At 42.4% G+C, this 16050-nt stretch overlaps 2 protein-coding genes across 10 annotated transcripts in view; one reads left to right on the top strand and one right to left on the bottom strand.

The window, feature by feature from the left end:
• The window catches only part of ME1 (malic enzyme 1), a 116493-nt gene extending 105453 nt beyond the window's left edge, over positions 1 to 11040 (bottom strand). The window contains exons 1-2 of one of the 3 annotated variants that reach the window (XM_083431176.1): positions 10518 to 11040; positions 8797 to 9062 (exon numbers count right to left, since the gene is read on the bottom strand). In XM_083431176.1, the coding sequence (XP_083287302.1) occupies positions 8797 to 8907 (111 nt within the window). In that variant the 5' untranslated portion in view covers positions 8908 to 9062; positions 10518 to 11040. Of the gene's footprint in view, positions 1 to 7635; positions 7701 to 8533; positions 8618 to 8796; positions 9458 to 10517 lie in introns of those variants that run through there. The other 2 variants (XM_083431177.1, XM_083431175.1) reach the window with 2 other exon arrangements.
• Positions 1 to 16050, top strand: part of PRSS35 (serine protease 35) — a 152528-nt gene that overhangs the window by 101900 nt on the left and 34578 nt on the right. For 4 of the 7 annotated variants that reach the window (XM_083431193.1, XM_083431199.1, XM_083431197.1 and 1 more), the window contains one exon: positions 4771 to 4823. The exons of the other annotated variants lie outside the window; for them this stretch is intronic. The gene's annotated coding sequence lies outside the window, so the exon portion shown is untranslated. The remainder of the gene's footprint in view (positions 1 to 4770; positions 4824 to 16050) is intronic. 7 annotated transcript variants of the gene reach the window in all.

Here is a 16050-nt window from a genome sequence, read left to right as displayed (position 1 = left end):
CTGTCTTTATTTTGCCCTACAGTGTGCTGAATTTTTTTTTATTTTTTTTAAAGCATAGTTGTAATCTTTGATCCCAGCGTTTTCTGACCTCTATTTTGCCGCAGCTCATTAAAGTCAGCTACCGTCTGTATAGTCAATGTTAATATCACAAAAGGGGATCAGACTTGATAGCACTGAATCTCTTCCAACTGTATGACTCTTTAAATCTCCCAGTCCTGCCATTCTTAGTAAGATGATGTGGGGCAAGCAGGCGCCTGGAATATCTTTAAGTTAGATCATCCTATTATATCTTCTGAGAGTTGACGAAGAAAAAAGTTGAAAGGCTATTATTTTGAACAAATGTTGTCTACCAACTTTGAGAATGCTTTGGCAGTGGAAAGGCAGGATATAAGCTTTCTGATTAGATAAGTAACTAAATAAGCAATGGAGCTGTTAATCTAAATGGTGTATCTTCAGGTCATAAAATATTATTTAGCCATTTCCCCCAGTGCTGTTAAACAGAGATGAGAATATCCTTCAGTTTTGATGATGATTTTTCGAAGTGGGTAAAGTTTTCTCATGTTAGTGTTGCGTGTTTCTTTGAAGTAAACAGATGTTTGCAAAGAAAAGTCATAGAATCATTGGAAGGGACCCTAGGGGCATCTAGTCCAACCCCCTGCAATGCAGGCATCTCAACATGCAGTGCACCATCCAGTTTGAAACCATACTGTACCCTGCTTAGCTTTGCAAATGTGCTAGCAGTTTTATTGCTGCACCACTAAGAGTACTAGTTAGAAACTGTTATGAAAGGGCGAGGGAACCCATAAAAAGCTTGGCTCCAGCCTAAGAGCAGTATTTGAAGGTGTGTCTATACCATAGGTCAGACGTACTGTATTGTTGGATAGTACATGTTTGTTAAGGTAGAACAGGGACTAATTTCTCATTACCGCTAACATGCTGGCTGGAGTTCATTGGAGTCAAACAACTGGTGGACAGCACCATTTTGGCTATCTCTGATTCAGTGGGAATTCTAGTTTCTGTTAGCATGTAGATGTTGCAATGTGTAGAGAAATATATTAGCTATGTAGCCAATCTTTTCACATTTAATATCTTTGACTATTGTAGAGGTTTTTTTAATCTTGAAATATGCCACTGTGTGTGTTGTTAGTGTGTTTGTAGTGAAATTGTGCTGCTGCTGCAGCAGCAGTGTGTTCTAGTGGCTAAATTTTTGGAATTGTACTTGTACAGCCTAATTTCAAGTCCCCGCTCAGCCAAGAAGATTGCTGGAAATTGCTGGGCTGTTTATTGCTGGTTGTTGTAAAGATAAAATTGGAGGTAAGGAAATCATGTATGCCTCTTGAGCTCTGTGGCACCCTTGTTTCAAACTGAAATGGCTCAAGACATTTTGCAGGGCAGTTTTTTCTGCTTTCTGTACTTTTGCTCACCTCTTGTTGTGTAGTAGGGACGCGGGTGGCACTGTGGATTAAACTACAGAGCCTAGGACTTGCCGATCAGAAGGTCAGCAGTTCGAATCCCCGTGACGGGGTGAGCTCCCGTTGCTTGGTCCCCGCTCCTGCCAACCTAGCAGTTCGAAAGCACGTCAAAGTGCAGGTAGATAAATAGGTACCAGCAGGAAGGTAAACGGTGTTTCCGTGCGCTACTCTGGTTCGCCAGAAGCGGCATAGTCATGCTGGCCACATGACGCCGGCTCCCTCGGCCAATAAAGCAAGATGAGCACCACAACCCCAGAGTCGGTCACAACTGGATCAGGGGTCCCTTTACCTTTTACCTGTTGTGTAGTAGAATTAAGGTTCTACTTGCTGCAGCCAGAGAGGTGGGCAAGAAAAGTGGCAGATCCCTAAATCTCAAACAGCTACTTGTAAGGATTCACGGGTGTTGTTCCTGCCCTTGTCTAGAAAATGATTATATTTTTAAGAGAGTGGCCAGTCCCTTTTTTTGCCTTTTTAAGGGACTTTGGTGTTTAGGTTGTGCACATGTGGCTATTTAGAATGGAAAAATGGATTTGTGTGCATGTTTATCATGACATGCACATTATGTCCTCATCTAAGTGGCAGACTTCACACACCCCACTTTCATTTGGATTTTCCTGTTCTGTGAATAGAAAAAATAAAATGTAAAATTGGCCCTTTTGAGTACTATTTAATTACCCCTCACACACACCAAATTACTTGAAGGGGTCTAAGTAGGAATAAATTGGTCAGATTATTAACTAGTTGGAATAAATGGTTATTGTTATATAAGTGGTAGCTGTTGTCACATGTTGGAATATAGCTTCTCAGCTGTTTTATATCTGGTATGATTTACCATATTGAAGACCCAAGTGGCATCTAAAAACTATGTCAAAATTATTTAGAGAATAAAGCCACTTCAGGAAACTGAAGGCTGTTTGAGATGCAGGCATCTGGAATCTAGGTCAGTCCGCAATCACATAGAACAAATTCCTGGCCACTTTGGTAATATTGTTTTAAACAGCATAGGGAAACAAATGAGAAAACCAAGACTTATTCTCAGTTTTTCTCAAAGCTGTCAGACAGTACTCTCCAACTCTTCTAGTCTGTGTCACTCGAATAGTCCATCCTTCCATGTCTACACACATGGAGAAAACATGGTGTCATCACCCCACAAATTACAAACTTGTAGTGTATTAGAGGCCAACATAAGAAGCATGAGTTATTGTAGGTCATTATTCTATTCTATTTTTAAAATTAACAATGTATATGTACACGCACAAATAATTAAAAACCAATACTACACATTCTACCACATTCTTAAAAATTAAGAAACAGTAACATCTTAACAAACCTAGAGTAATTCATTAGACATTAACAGAGAATATAATGGCGTATAATCACTAAATTTATCATTCAAAAAATGAAATAATGTTGATCATTTATCAACAAACTAATTTTCATACATACAATTTTCACAAGACCAAATATAATGTATGATTGGAAACATGCCTTGTAGAAGCAGCTAGGGCATGGGCAAAGTAATAGCTAAACTAGTTCCAGGTAGTGGACAGTCAGAAAGTGTGAGAATCCATCCTCATCCTCATCCCTTCTGTAGTGGCAATACAACAAAGAAGTGTTGTGGCCATCAGGGCCACTGCTGGGGGCAGATCTTAAGAAGAGGAAACTCAATTATGACTCAGTTTTTCCAGTTCCCTGTGATTAAGATACAGAAGAGAAGCAATATTTAATCGTAGGATGGGTCAAATGCTAGTCTTACACATATATCTGGCAAAACCAGATATCACGTTTGGGTAAGAGCGCTCCCAAACAGTTGTCTGCAAGATATTATTGCTAGTCTTCTTCTTCCTGCTTTCCTACATGCACCTCAAAACATTATGACTTTTTACACAAAAATTGTACAACCACAATCATTTTTACTAGCCTTCTGCCTGTGTTATGACTCTTTGTAGCATGCTCACAGTGTGAAAAGAACACTGAGCATTTATATAGTGCTTTTGGTGTTTATTGCACTTGCATCTTTTCAGTAATCCCTACAGTAACCTTGTAAGGTATTTTGGGATTTTGTTTCTTATGAACCCGTGGCCCTCCATATGTTGTTGTTGGACTGCACCTGCCATCAGCCCCAGCCAGCATGGCCAATAGTCATGGATCATGCAACTTATAGTTTAGCAACATTTGGAAAGTCCCTTAACTGCATCCCAGTTTTAGAGCTTCAGTAATACTGGAATCTGTAGCATCAATTGTAGCTGCAGCAACAATGATTCATGGCCCATTTCACTCCCTTGTGAATGATGAAGACAGAAAACCAAAACTGAGATAGAAACTGAAATTGCACTTTCTTGTTAACTATGACCTTGAACAGGGTTTAGGCGGATGATCCTCAAAGAGTAAAAGTCATTATTTTATGTACATTAATAAAACCTGGAAGGTTAGGTTTGTTTTGCTTTTTCTCTCCTTCACACATAATACAATAACTGAAATAAAACATGCACAGTGGCCCATGCAAAGTTTTAATTTTTTATACCCCTGCTCTGAAACATTTTCAGGAGAGACATAAAATAAGCACTCTCCTCCAAAAGAAACAGAAGCTACAATACCACTTCAACAGCATTTTATTGAAGCAGTATCACACTACTTTCCTGTTACAGTATTCCCAAAAGGAAATAGAATTCTCCTTGAACATTTTCTATCTTAAGAAATTACTGAAGGTCAGGCTCCCTTCCTGCCTGAAGAAGCATGAGCCACCACAGCATATCTAACTTTTAGATTCCCCCTGAAAAATAGGCATTTTACAAAGAGGTTAAGAAGATTAGGTCCCACTCTGCAGAGCTTTTGGTTTACATATTGACATTCTGTCTAGACCTGGGATTGTCAGACTCTGTAAACCTTCCTCAAATAAATAAATAAATACCCTGACCACGCCTCCCCCTAAGTTCAAGCAAGGGCTGCTGCTCATGTTACCTTAGGACAGATACACAGTGCTGTAGATAGATTTAATTCTCATAGTTCATATGAACATACATCATAAAGTATGGACACCTTCATCCTCCATCTTAAAAAAAAGATAAAGTCTTAGACAAAACCTAGAAAAAATGTTTATCTCAACGCGGCAGCTAGCAAAGATAAACAAAGAAAGTAGGGATGAATCAGTATATGAAGATCCTAGGGAGGACCTTAGAAGAAAGAAAAAATGAGAAAATAGGCTACTTCCTATACTCCAATACTGATAATCATATTAAGGCCAACACATCTACATGGAACAGTAGCCTTATGTTCACCTTTTTCATTTCCCCCTCAGACACTTTTACAACTGCTGTGGATCCGGCCTGAAACTTCCAAGCAAAAAAAAAAAAAAGGTAAAAGGGGAGATTTCAAGGGGAAAGCAGCAAGTCAGAAAGGTCTAATTAATCACCTGCTCACACTCAGGCTTCTTGTTTACTTCCCTGTCTAAGGCCACTTTGGAAAAGTAGTCTTGTAGTCAATATTACATATGGTTACTATGAATATGTAATTTGACCCTAATAATGGGGCCTACAAAGAGATGGCACTATAATAATCCAGAAAAGAACAACCTCATAAGTTAATGTGGAATTGTAAGAGGCAGTAATGTTTTAGCAAAACATTTGAAGAGGAAACTTCCACATTAGCTCAAGGTAAGGTCCACAGATTTTAAGTCACCTGTAACTTATACAGTGGTACCTTGGTTCTCAGACTTAATGCATTCCGGAAGTCTGTTCCAAAACCAAAGCGTTCTAAAACCAAGGCACGCTTTCCCATAGAAAGTAATGCAAAATGGATTAATCCGTTCCAGACTATTAAAAACAACCTCCAAAACAGCAATTTAACATGGATTTTATTATCTAACAAGACCATTGATCCATAAAATGAAAGCAATAGACCAGGCTGCAATCTACTACCCAGTATAAAAAACTGGCAGTGATCTACCCATTGCCATTGAAGAGACAAGCACGCAGGGTGAGTGAAGGGGGAGTTTGGGGCGGGGAGGAAAGGGAGGCAAAAGTTTTCTCTCTGAGGAGCCAGTCGGCTTCTCTCTCCCTGCCCCCAGGCCAGCCTTTCTGGATCCCCCCCCCCCCAGCCCCATCCTCACCTTCTTCAGGGCTGTCAATCAATTATTTGTGGATGCGGAAATGGCTGCTTTGGATTGGCTGCTTCTTTGTCAATTGGGTGGGTTATTTGTGGATGCGTAAAGAGCTGCTTTGGATTGGCTGCTGCTTTGTCAACTGGGTGGGTTATTTGTGGATGTGGCAACAGCTGCTTTGGATTGGCTGCTGCTTTGTCAACCGGGTGGGTTATTAGCAGATGTGGCAAGGGCTGCTTTGGATTGGTTGCCGCTTCGGCAATTTTGCTTGCGTCCCCCCATTTTCTTAAATTTGAGGCCCCCCCCAAAAGGGGGCATCTTATACATGAGGGTGTCTTATAGACAGAAAAGTATGGTATATCAAATAAATCACTTCTACAAACAAAAAATAAACAGGGCCCAGAATTTCATACCATCCTCCAGTCTAACATAGCAACTCTGCAGGTGTGCTCTTAAAGACTTTCAGCTGAAATTGCTCCTCTTCATGCAATAGCTTCCCATATTAAACTGCACATAAATAGGATTCCATTTTACTTCTTAGATCAAGAGTTTTAACACCATCTACTTTTTAAGAGAATTTTTTTACTGGATACTGGTTTGTTATTCCTACTTTTCCTTACCCTCCAAAACCCTCAGTCAGGGCTAAATGACTGGCAGCTCATTATCTTCTTGGGAACAACCAGTATCCAATGTTCTTTTCTTTGTCATGAGCTAATGAACCTACAACAAATAGCTAAAATGGTAACTGTTTGTATCTTACACAGAGGTCTTTTCTAGAAAACAGCAACATCTGATTTTATCTTAACTGCCATAGTAGAGCCAGCTCTAATCCAAACTAGTCAGCGCTTGCCCAAGGCATTTTGCTGCATAAGCCCAAGCAGCAAATGGTTTCACGCACTAGTCAACCAGTCAAGTTATTCTGGCACCCAACATGGAAAATTCTAGAAATGCCTTTTCCTTGCAGTAAAAATATAGTGCTGTAATAATAAATCAAATTAAAAATTAGCCATCTTTTCATGACACTAAAATCAGTTGCCTGAGACTCTGCCTAACAAGTTGCTACACTCTGCCTAACAATAAGGTTGGCCCTGTGTAATAGCTATGAAATGCACAGAGGGCTAAAAACTCTCTGCACATGCTCAAAGTATATCTTTCTTATCAGGGCTGATAAACTTTTGTTTGGTTGGTTCTAACATATTTGGACTTTAGAAACAGTTGTAAAGCACAGAATGGGGGTACGAAATCTGTGCTTCACAACTCATTTTTCCATCCATTAGGAACATAGGAAACTGTCTTACACCAAGTCAGATCATTAGTCCGTCTAGCTTGCTATCGTCTACTCTAACTGGAAGCAGCTCTCCAGGGTTTCAGAGAGGAGACATTCCCAGTTCAATCTGAAACAAAAGAACCTTGGACCTTCAGCATGCCAGCAGACTCTCTACCACTGAGCTTCAGTTCTAGCCCTTCCAAAAGCCATGCACATAGCTGTCTAAAAACAGAAGGGGGACATAAGACTAGTAAGTCAAGGGTCTAAAACTCTAGCTGAACTACTGACTTCCAAGAAAACATGCAGAGACTATGTTGATAATCCTACATCCCACCACCTTGAAGTAATGCACAATACTGGCCCCAAGGTAACTCCCCAAAGTACTCCATAGAGACTTCTATTCAATGGAATATATTTCTTTTCTTCCTCACCCCTTTTCTTACAATCCACCATGTGCTGTTACCCATCTTTTCCTGAGTATTAATTTCCTTTATGGTGCTTTTCTAAATGTTTTAGACAAGTTTAAGACCTTTGAAAAGATATTTAACTTATTGATTGATAAAACAGCTAAGTTGGACTTGATTCTCTCTTCCTTTTGTAACGTCCTACGCTTCTGCTTCTGTGCATTTCATACTCTTCTCTTTGCACACATGCACCCAAAAATAAGGATATGAGAGAAGCATGTCCCTTTAGTGATTTCACACTCCATGTATATTTAAAACAACACACCCCATACATCTTTAAAACAATTCTCTCTTTCTGTAACTTGTTCAGCTTAGAACAAGTTTAGAACTTACCCGACAACTGTGACCATTCATATCCAATAGGCTGGTGGAGCTGGAGCCACTATACAGAGTGTTGCCTGGACGGCAGTAGGTAATGGAGAGAAATGGCACAGGGATTTTTTAATGTGTGTCTCTTATTAAATAGTGTGGTCTGACTCTGGAAAGGCAATAGCACCACTTGATCATGACTGAGGCACTCGCAGATTTTGCTGAAAGAGTCAATTTTTACTGCCAGGAACAGACAGCTGGCTAGAGCCAAACTGCTGCTCCACATGAGGAAATCACGTTGTGGCTGGTGGCCCGAACAGCTTGGCTGTAGGAAAGGAACAAGGTGCTTGTGCCCTAAGGGTCAGGGCAGACACCTCTTCTAATGTTTGAAGTGGCTGTCCCTTGAACAGCAGTTTGCTCTGCCAGAGAACCATCTCCTGCTGATTGCAGCACCTATCATAAACCTGTCAAAGACAGAGAAGCAAACTGGGACGGTTGCTGTTGGACCAGTTGGCAACCCTGCGCGAGTGTAGACAATTATGAAACTTTTTGACCAGTGTGTTTTTGTATGTGTGTTTTGTGTGTGTGTGTGTGTTTGCACAGATTATAAGGCATAAGCAAATAGCAGCACCGCACCATGTCCAGCTTGCATTTGAACAAGAGATGGGGAGTGGGAAGATTAAAGGGACGAATAACTCGGCATAAAACGCCCCGGGGACTCCAGCGTGGCTTTGGGCTTTCGCGCGCGGAGAGAGGAGGGTGTTTTGCTGCCCCGCTTCGCTTCCTCTCCCTACGGCTGCAGGAAAAGGCGAGAGCCGAGCGCTGGGGCGGAGCCAAGGCAGAAAAGGCCAACCGGCTCGGTTACAGCGACGGAGAGGGAGAGCGAGCGTGGAGGGGGGGGGAAACAACAACACCAACAAACCTCCCTCCGCCGGCAAAAACTTCCCGGCGCTGCGTTTGTAAGCCCTGCAAACCGCCTGGGAAGCCCAGCCCACTGAACCGAGCACGATTCACTTCCGAGGGAGAGGGGGGAACATATAGATATATCTCGTGCATAAAGGGTGTGGGGTGGCGGGAGGGTGTGTAAGTTGACGCCGGTCCCCTCACGGCTTTTTCGCGCCGCTCCTCGTTAAGCGACCCTCCGACACACACACACACCCCACAGGCCGACTCCATTTAAGGTACCTTATTGAGAGAGGGGTCCCTCAAGACCTCGCAGCCCCTCTTCTGGGTCCACACGGGGGGCAGGTCTTTCCCCTGACAGGGGGGGCTCCTGGCGGCGGCGGCGCCTTCCATCCCTGGGGTCAGTCAGTCAGCGGGAGGCGGGAAGGAAGGGCGGTTGGCCGGGCGGTTGGTGGTGACGCCTGTTGCTCGTGCTGGGCGCTCACTTGTGGTTGCTGCTGCTGCTGCTGCCTCCTCCTGTGCCTGCGGACGCCTCTTGGGAGGACAGGCTGTGAGGGAGAGGAGGAGGAAGGAGGAAAGAGGAGGAGAAGAATTGCCTTCACAAGCCGCCTCCTCGCAGGGGTCAGCGGGGCACGGGAAGCCGCTGAGTCACGCTGAGGCCGCGGGGGAGCCGAGCGAGGCTGGGCGTGGGGGGCTGTAGGGCAAATCAGGTCGGGTCAGCACAGAAAGACCGTCGTGGCCTGTGAGGGTTTGTGGTAAAGGAGGCCTCCCCCCTCCCCTCCACCTCCTCGCCCGTTTATGGCAACGCACTGCTGCTGGGCCCCCTTTTGGACATGCACCGAAATCAAGTGGCGAGGCCTCGCCGGGTACAGGCCCATCTCAGGCAGGGGTTTTGATTCGTGCCACTTGAGGCCAATGCCAACAGCATGCGCTGGGAGCACGGTTTGCAAGCAGAAGGTTCCAGGGTCAGCCCCTGCATGTATCTCCTACTTGAGGAGAGAGGTGTCTCCTAGACTGGCGCTTATTGTGGGATCATGCAAGTTTGCTTGTTTATTTGTTTTTCAGCATTAATGCCACATCAAAGGTATCAAAATGGTAGCGCACATTCCCCCCCCCCCCATTTAATGCTGGTTAACAGGAGTGCCAACTTGGCCCCATGGGTGCATGAGGCCACTGCATAGCCCTGGCACTGGAATTTGTGGGTGTCTGCCTCCTTCATGGGTGCTGGGGCACCCAGGGCCCCACGGAATCGGCACCTATGCTGGTGCCAACTGCTGTGTAAAATCAGATCGTTTAAAAAAAAAAAACAGTTGCCAACATCTATTCTGGGATATCTGAAAGATCTGTTCAGATATTATGGGCTTCCACACAGGACCCTGTTAACAATCAATTAAATATCACAAAAACAGCAGCATCAGTTGTTTTTTAACAGATTTTTCCAAATCAAATTAAATTGGGGGTGAGGAAATGTGGATACTGCCAAAAAACAACAACAAAAAACAACCGTGCATCCTCACCCCACTCCACAATCTCTTTCAACTTGTGATTCCCAGCATCATGAATTTATGCATCATGTTGTGTAGCCATTAGTAGCCTTCTCTTCCATGAATTGGTCTAATCCTTTTCTAAAGCCATTCAAATTTCTAGCTATCACTACTTAATAAGGGGGTGGGGTGGATCCATAGTTTAATAACTATGTACCGTGCAAAGAAGTACTTGCTTTTGACTATCCGGAATCTTACAGCATTCAGCACAGAAGTATTTTGAGACAGAGCAATGTACTTTAATGATAATTAATTGGCTTTTATTCACACCCTGAATGTGGAAAACATTGGTCCTTTATGAATTGCCTGTAAATACACTTTCATAATGGTACAATGATGTCTCTGTGTAAATTGAGCAATTAATCTCTAGTTTTTCTGATTAGCATTAGCAAAGGAGGAGAGTATTGATGGATCGAGCATTTCTACAGAATAGATTTGCATTTTTATAAAGTGTCTTACCTGTTTGGCAGCTTTCTTAAGAGAACAGCATTGGCAGCAACGTGAGACACTAAGAATGCTTCAGGAGAGCTGTTTGTCCCAGTGACAGTGGTGCTTCTGAAAGTGACCAGCAAGCCTGACACCCTCAGGCCACACAAGGACAGTGTGAGTGCCCACTCTCATCACTGCCAGTCCACTGACAGTAGCAGCAAATGGTTTGTATCTGCAGCATGAGGAAAGCAGCAGACAGCTGGAAACAATCTTGTGCAATCATCAGATGCAGTAATTGAATCTTGAATTCCAGGAATGGGAAACCTGTGGCCCTCCAGATGTTCTTGGACGTGAGATCCCATCATCCCAAGCCAACACGGACATAGGTCAAGGACTGATGGGATTTGTAGTCCAGCAACATCTGGAGGGTTATGGACCCCCCCCATTCCTGTTGTACCCAGAAATTTTGCTGCTTATCCATTGAGCCATGAAAATCAAAGGCAGCTGACCATATCAAGTTCTTTGCACTGTTGTTCATATGCTATCAAACATTTCCTGCATCAGCACATTGTACAGACTTTAACCTTTAAGTATAATAAAGCAAAGTGTTTTCTCTTTTTTATGACAGTGTTTTCAGACAATTTTGCACAGTTCTGCACAAATATATCTGCAGACCCAGACCACAGCTGTCCTGAGCAGCCCCTTTGGTATTCACCTGCATTCCTAATAGGTCCAGGAATTTGTCTACATAGATTTCATCTGAATAATGGCTTCTACATTATTAATCTGGCAATGTCAATTCAAGTGTAATATATAATAGCAATAAAAGCTAATCTTCCTCAGGGGAGCTAATGTTTAAAAGTGGTTACATAAAGTAAGAAGAAACAATACCCAACCAAATATCCTCAAAGGTGCTATGTTAAGCCACTGCAAGGCCCAGAATTAGGGAAGCAGATGACATATCAGGAACCAGAATTGAGACCTCCCAACTAACCAGTGTTACACCACCAATAAGGCACCTTGAGGGTAACCACAAGAAAGCTAGTAGGCTGGCACATTTCTGAGGCTGCATGCTTACTTGGGAGCAAGTCTTATTGAACTCCGTGGGACTTTCTTCTAAGTAGTCATGTGTAGGATTACGCTGTCAATATTCCATGTCTAAAAACTTGATTAGACTTTTTTATTATTAAAGGGGGGGGGGTTGTATCAGGCAGTTAGCATGGCTGACAGGTACAAAATGAAAAGCATGAGATACTGTTACTGCTACTGACCATTTTCCAGACAAAGTTGAATGCAAAGGAAAGCAGATGTTTCTTACACTTCTGCCTACGTTTTAGGAAAATACCAGTTTTCCAAAACTCAAACCACACTTCTCTAGAGACAGCCTAAAAAGGTCCCCTGAGATTAAACTACTTTTCCTTTCTCCTAATTTTTTCTCTCATAGAAAAGAAATGGCTATCCCATACGATCTTGGCCTACAGTTTTCAGACCGTATCTCCCTGTGTGAGTTCCCATAGCAGCTGTGGTCTGCAGGTTAGGCCTTGCCCCAAGTGCCTCTGCTTTCAGAGGTAAGGGCACTGTGAAGACTCACCCAAGTTTCACAGGGTTACTAGCAATAAAAGGATAGTAGAAATAATGGAATTCAGAATGGGACAAGTGCTTTTCCTAAGAGCAGTATAGCAGATCTTTTCAAATGCAACATCCTCTTGATTATTATTTGTTGCATGGCTGTGGAATAACCTTCCCCCACATCAAGATGGAAACAAAGAGAAATTAGGATAAATTAAATCTGTGGGACTGTGTAGGCAGTCACTGGAGAGATGAATAATCCTGAGTTGGCCATAGAGATGTGCTTGTAGAATGTTTTGCTTTTAAATATTTAGCCACTTTGCATTAGGCATGATAAACAATAGTTCTATTAATTATATAATGTAGCAACCCTAAAATTATGCTTTCATATTATGTTTCATGCAACTTTTTCAGAACAGCAGAATATATTTTAAAATAAATAAATAAAAGAAATGGGTTTCATGGGAAATGGTCCTTGTAAAACAACAATCCATTTGTCTTCTTTAAGAGCAAGATTTGTACAAGACCTTTACAACATTCCTTTAGACTTTTAATTTGAGCAGTGTTAAATGTCTTTAATCTTTCTGTGTTGACCTTATTATGTCAGTGAAGCTGAAAGTCTGTACTTACTAAAATATAAATTTTCATAATGAAGCAAGTCAGGATATGTATTCTACATATTCTAGCCATCTGAAGAACAATACTTGAGTAATATTGTTTGCATTTGCTTGTAAAGAATAAATACTCAAAAAGAAATAAAGTTGCACTTGCCTGTATCAAGAATAAATACTTGAAAAGAAATAAAGTAGCATGGAGGCTACCAAAAATAGACATGTTCTTTGCCTTACCTCACCCTAGAAGTGTTTTAAAGAAATAATAATTTATATTTCAACCTTAAATACCATTTACAAAGAAGGACTGAGCTCAGTTGTGGTTTACTTCCAAATTAAGTGCATTTATTAGTAGAGACTTAGATCCCCCCACTCTTTTTTTTGTTTTTTATTATTATTATTTAGTGAGTTATTTGTAGGTTTGGGGTTTTGTTTGTTTTGCTGTGATACTATCTCACTTCATAGTTAAGGAGTCCAGTGACTTTAAACTAAAAGTCATTCTTATGCAATCCTGAAGCTGCTCAATCAGGATTTGGATGCCTTTTCCTGCCAAATAGCTGTGCTGGTTCATCTTGTTTGCCTTGTTTTGAAGGAAACTCGACTACCAGCTGACAGGGGATGGGGGAGCTTGCCTTGCTACTTTGGCAGTACAATTTCCATTATATGGAACAAGATAAAAAGAGGTCTCCAAAATGGTTACTGATAACTATTTACCCCCATGATGACTTACTTGTTTACTTGGTATGGAAAACTGGTTTCCAAAGGCATTTTATGACACCCCTGGTTTCCATAAAGTATTTTGCTTGGGTGCAAGTGGATAAAAATCATCCTACCATACACTTAGGTCTTGCTTCTCATATGGTATCATGTACACTGTGATAAATAATCATAGGATTAATGGTTGTTTATGGTCACTCAGTATTATGACCTGCTTTTGTAAACTCCGAAATTAAGTTTTGCTCCCTTTGCGCTCCAAAATAACATCAGTTAACAAAGATAAGAGTATAGAGATCTTCAACTTCTAATGCCAGTCATGCACATGCAGATACATTTCTTATGAAATTTAATATATTTGTTTACTGCACACCCATAATCTGGATAATCCTTTGATACATAATGTGATGTGTAAACTAGCACATGAAAAGAATACTCAGTAATAACATAAGAACGTAATAATAGCCTGGTGGATCAGGCCAATGGTTAATTAACACATATTTACAGCTGCATCTAGATGGAGAGGTCCAGAGCATTCACATCACAAGAGAGTCCTTTGTTGCCTTCCTGAGAGCAGCCAGCCCAGCGCCACAAGCACATCAATCAATATACTGCCCGTACCTCGTGGTGATGGCTTCCTCAGCCCCACATGGTGTTTAGCCCACTTCCTGCTTCTTCCCAGAAACCCTTGCCAAAGCGCAACTTCCCCTTCCACTTAAATCACCGTTGGCTGTAACCCTGACAACGCCTGGATTTCTCACCATTCAGAGAATTGGCAGGAGCATAACAATACAACTGTTCCATTTTTCCTTTACATGCTTCTTGTCAGTAATTTTGCATGCACTGCTGTTTTATGGTTCAAGGCCTCTATTCTACAGTGACATTTGTTCCCAGAATCTTGCACACCCAGAGGTAAGGCACCCACCTCCTTCGCTCCAGTGTATGACCACCTGAAATTCTTAGTGTGGAATATGAACCCTGGGTTGCTCCCCGCCCCCGCCACCAGAGACAATGTACCGTATTTTTCGTCCTATAGGGCGCACCGGCCCATAGGACGCACCTCGTTTTTTTTGGGGGGGGGGAAATGAATTAAAAAAAAATATTTCCCCCCCCCCCCAGCCGCGGCTGCAGCCCCAAGCCTTGCGCACACCTGCCCGAAGGCTTGCGGACACCCGCCCAAAGCACGGGGAGCCCTCCGGAGGGCTCCCCGTGCTTCAGGCGGCAGGCTGCTGCCCGCAAGCCTTGTGAGCCCGCGGAAACTCCCGCTGGGCTTGCAAGGCTTGCAGATAGCTTCCTGAAGCCTGGAGAGCTAGAGGCATCGGTGCACACTGACCCCTCTCACTCTCCAGGCTTTAGCGAAAGCCTGCATTCGCCCCATAGGATGCACACACATTTCCCCTTCATTTTTGGAGGGGGAAAAGTGCGTCCTATGGGGTGAAAAATACGGTAAGGCAAAAGGGGAATTCAACTGGATTACTTCATACTGGACCAGAGGATTACTTTCCAAGAAACTTGCACAAACTAAGTAAATAGGCATAGGATCAAGCTGCAGAAGATATAGGAGTTTAAAAACTTCTAACTGTGAAAATGGATTAAAAGGACAAGCAGAATTCTTTTTAAAGCTAACAAAAATAAGAGGAAACTAGAAGGGAAAATCCCCACCCTGCTTTCCCTTTAAAACCTTTTTCATAGGGTAGCTCACTGAAAAAAGGACAAGGCCTTCTACTTTTTATCCTTGATCTATGTTTAACCTGCTCCCACCCTATGTATGTGTTTTAACTGACTTATTTATCTGCATCATTTGAGAGGGATGAAACCATTACTAAACTGAATATGTACCTCTAGTTGTTTTGCTTATGAGGACAGCTTAGGAGCCAAACATTTGCTATGTTCTGTAGTGGCACCCAATAAATATGTATGTACTTTGCATGGTTTCCTTACCAGACAGAACACCTTCTCAGTAGTGGTGCCCACCCTGTGAAATGCCCTTCCATCAAGGAGATAAGTAACAACCTTTAGAAGACATCCGAAGTCAGCCCTGTACAGTATGGGGAATTTTTTAATGTTTAATGTTTTATTATGTTTCAGTATGTGCTGGAAGCCACCCAGAGTGGCTGGGGCAAGCCAGTCAGATGGGCGGGATACAAATAGTAGTAGTAGTAGTAGTAGTTGTAGTAGTAGTACTATTATTATTCACGGCCTAGGACCCTCGTACCTACGGTATGCCCCACAGAGGACCTTAAAGTCCATAAACAGCAACACCCTAGAGGTCCCGGGCCCTAAGGAAGTTAGCTTAGCCTCAACCAGAGCCAGGGCCTTTTCAACACTGGCTCCGGCCTGGTGGAACGGTCTGTCTCATGAGACCAGGGCCCTGCAGGATCTGATCTCTTTCCACAGGGCCTGTAAGACAGAGTTGTTCCACCTGGCCTTTGGCTTGGAGTCAATTTGATTCCCTCACCCTCTTTCTTTTTTCCTTTCACCTCCCGTGATGAGGCTGCATTTTAATATATTAATGTTGCATTTTAATCTCGTTTTTAAAGTTGTATTTCAATCAATTTGTTTTTATTATTGGTTGTTAGCTGCCCTTGGCTGGGGAGGGCAGGGTATACCGTAAATAAAATTTATTATTATTATTATTATTATTATTATTATTACTACTACTACTACTA

This window comes from Podarcis tiliguerta (genome assembly GCF_965153285.1).
Source record: "Podarcis tiliguerta genome assembly, chromosome: 3".
In the NCBI taxonomy this organism is placed as follows: Eukaryota; Metazoa; Chordata; class Lepidosauria; order Squamata; family Lacertidae; genus Podarcis; species Podarcis tiliguerta.
Note: the sequence above shows the minus strand (reverse complement) of the source record. Positions and strands in the feature narration are given on the sequence as shown.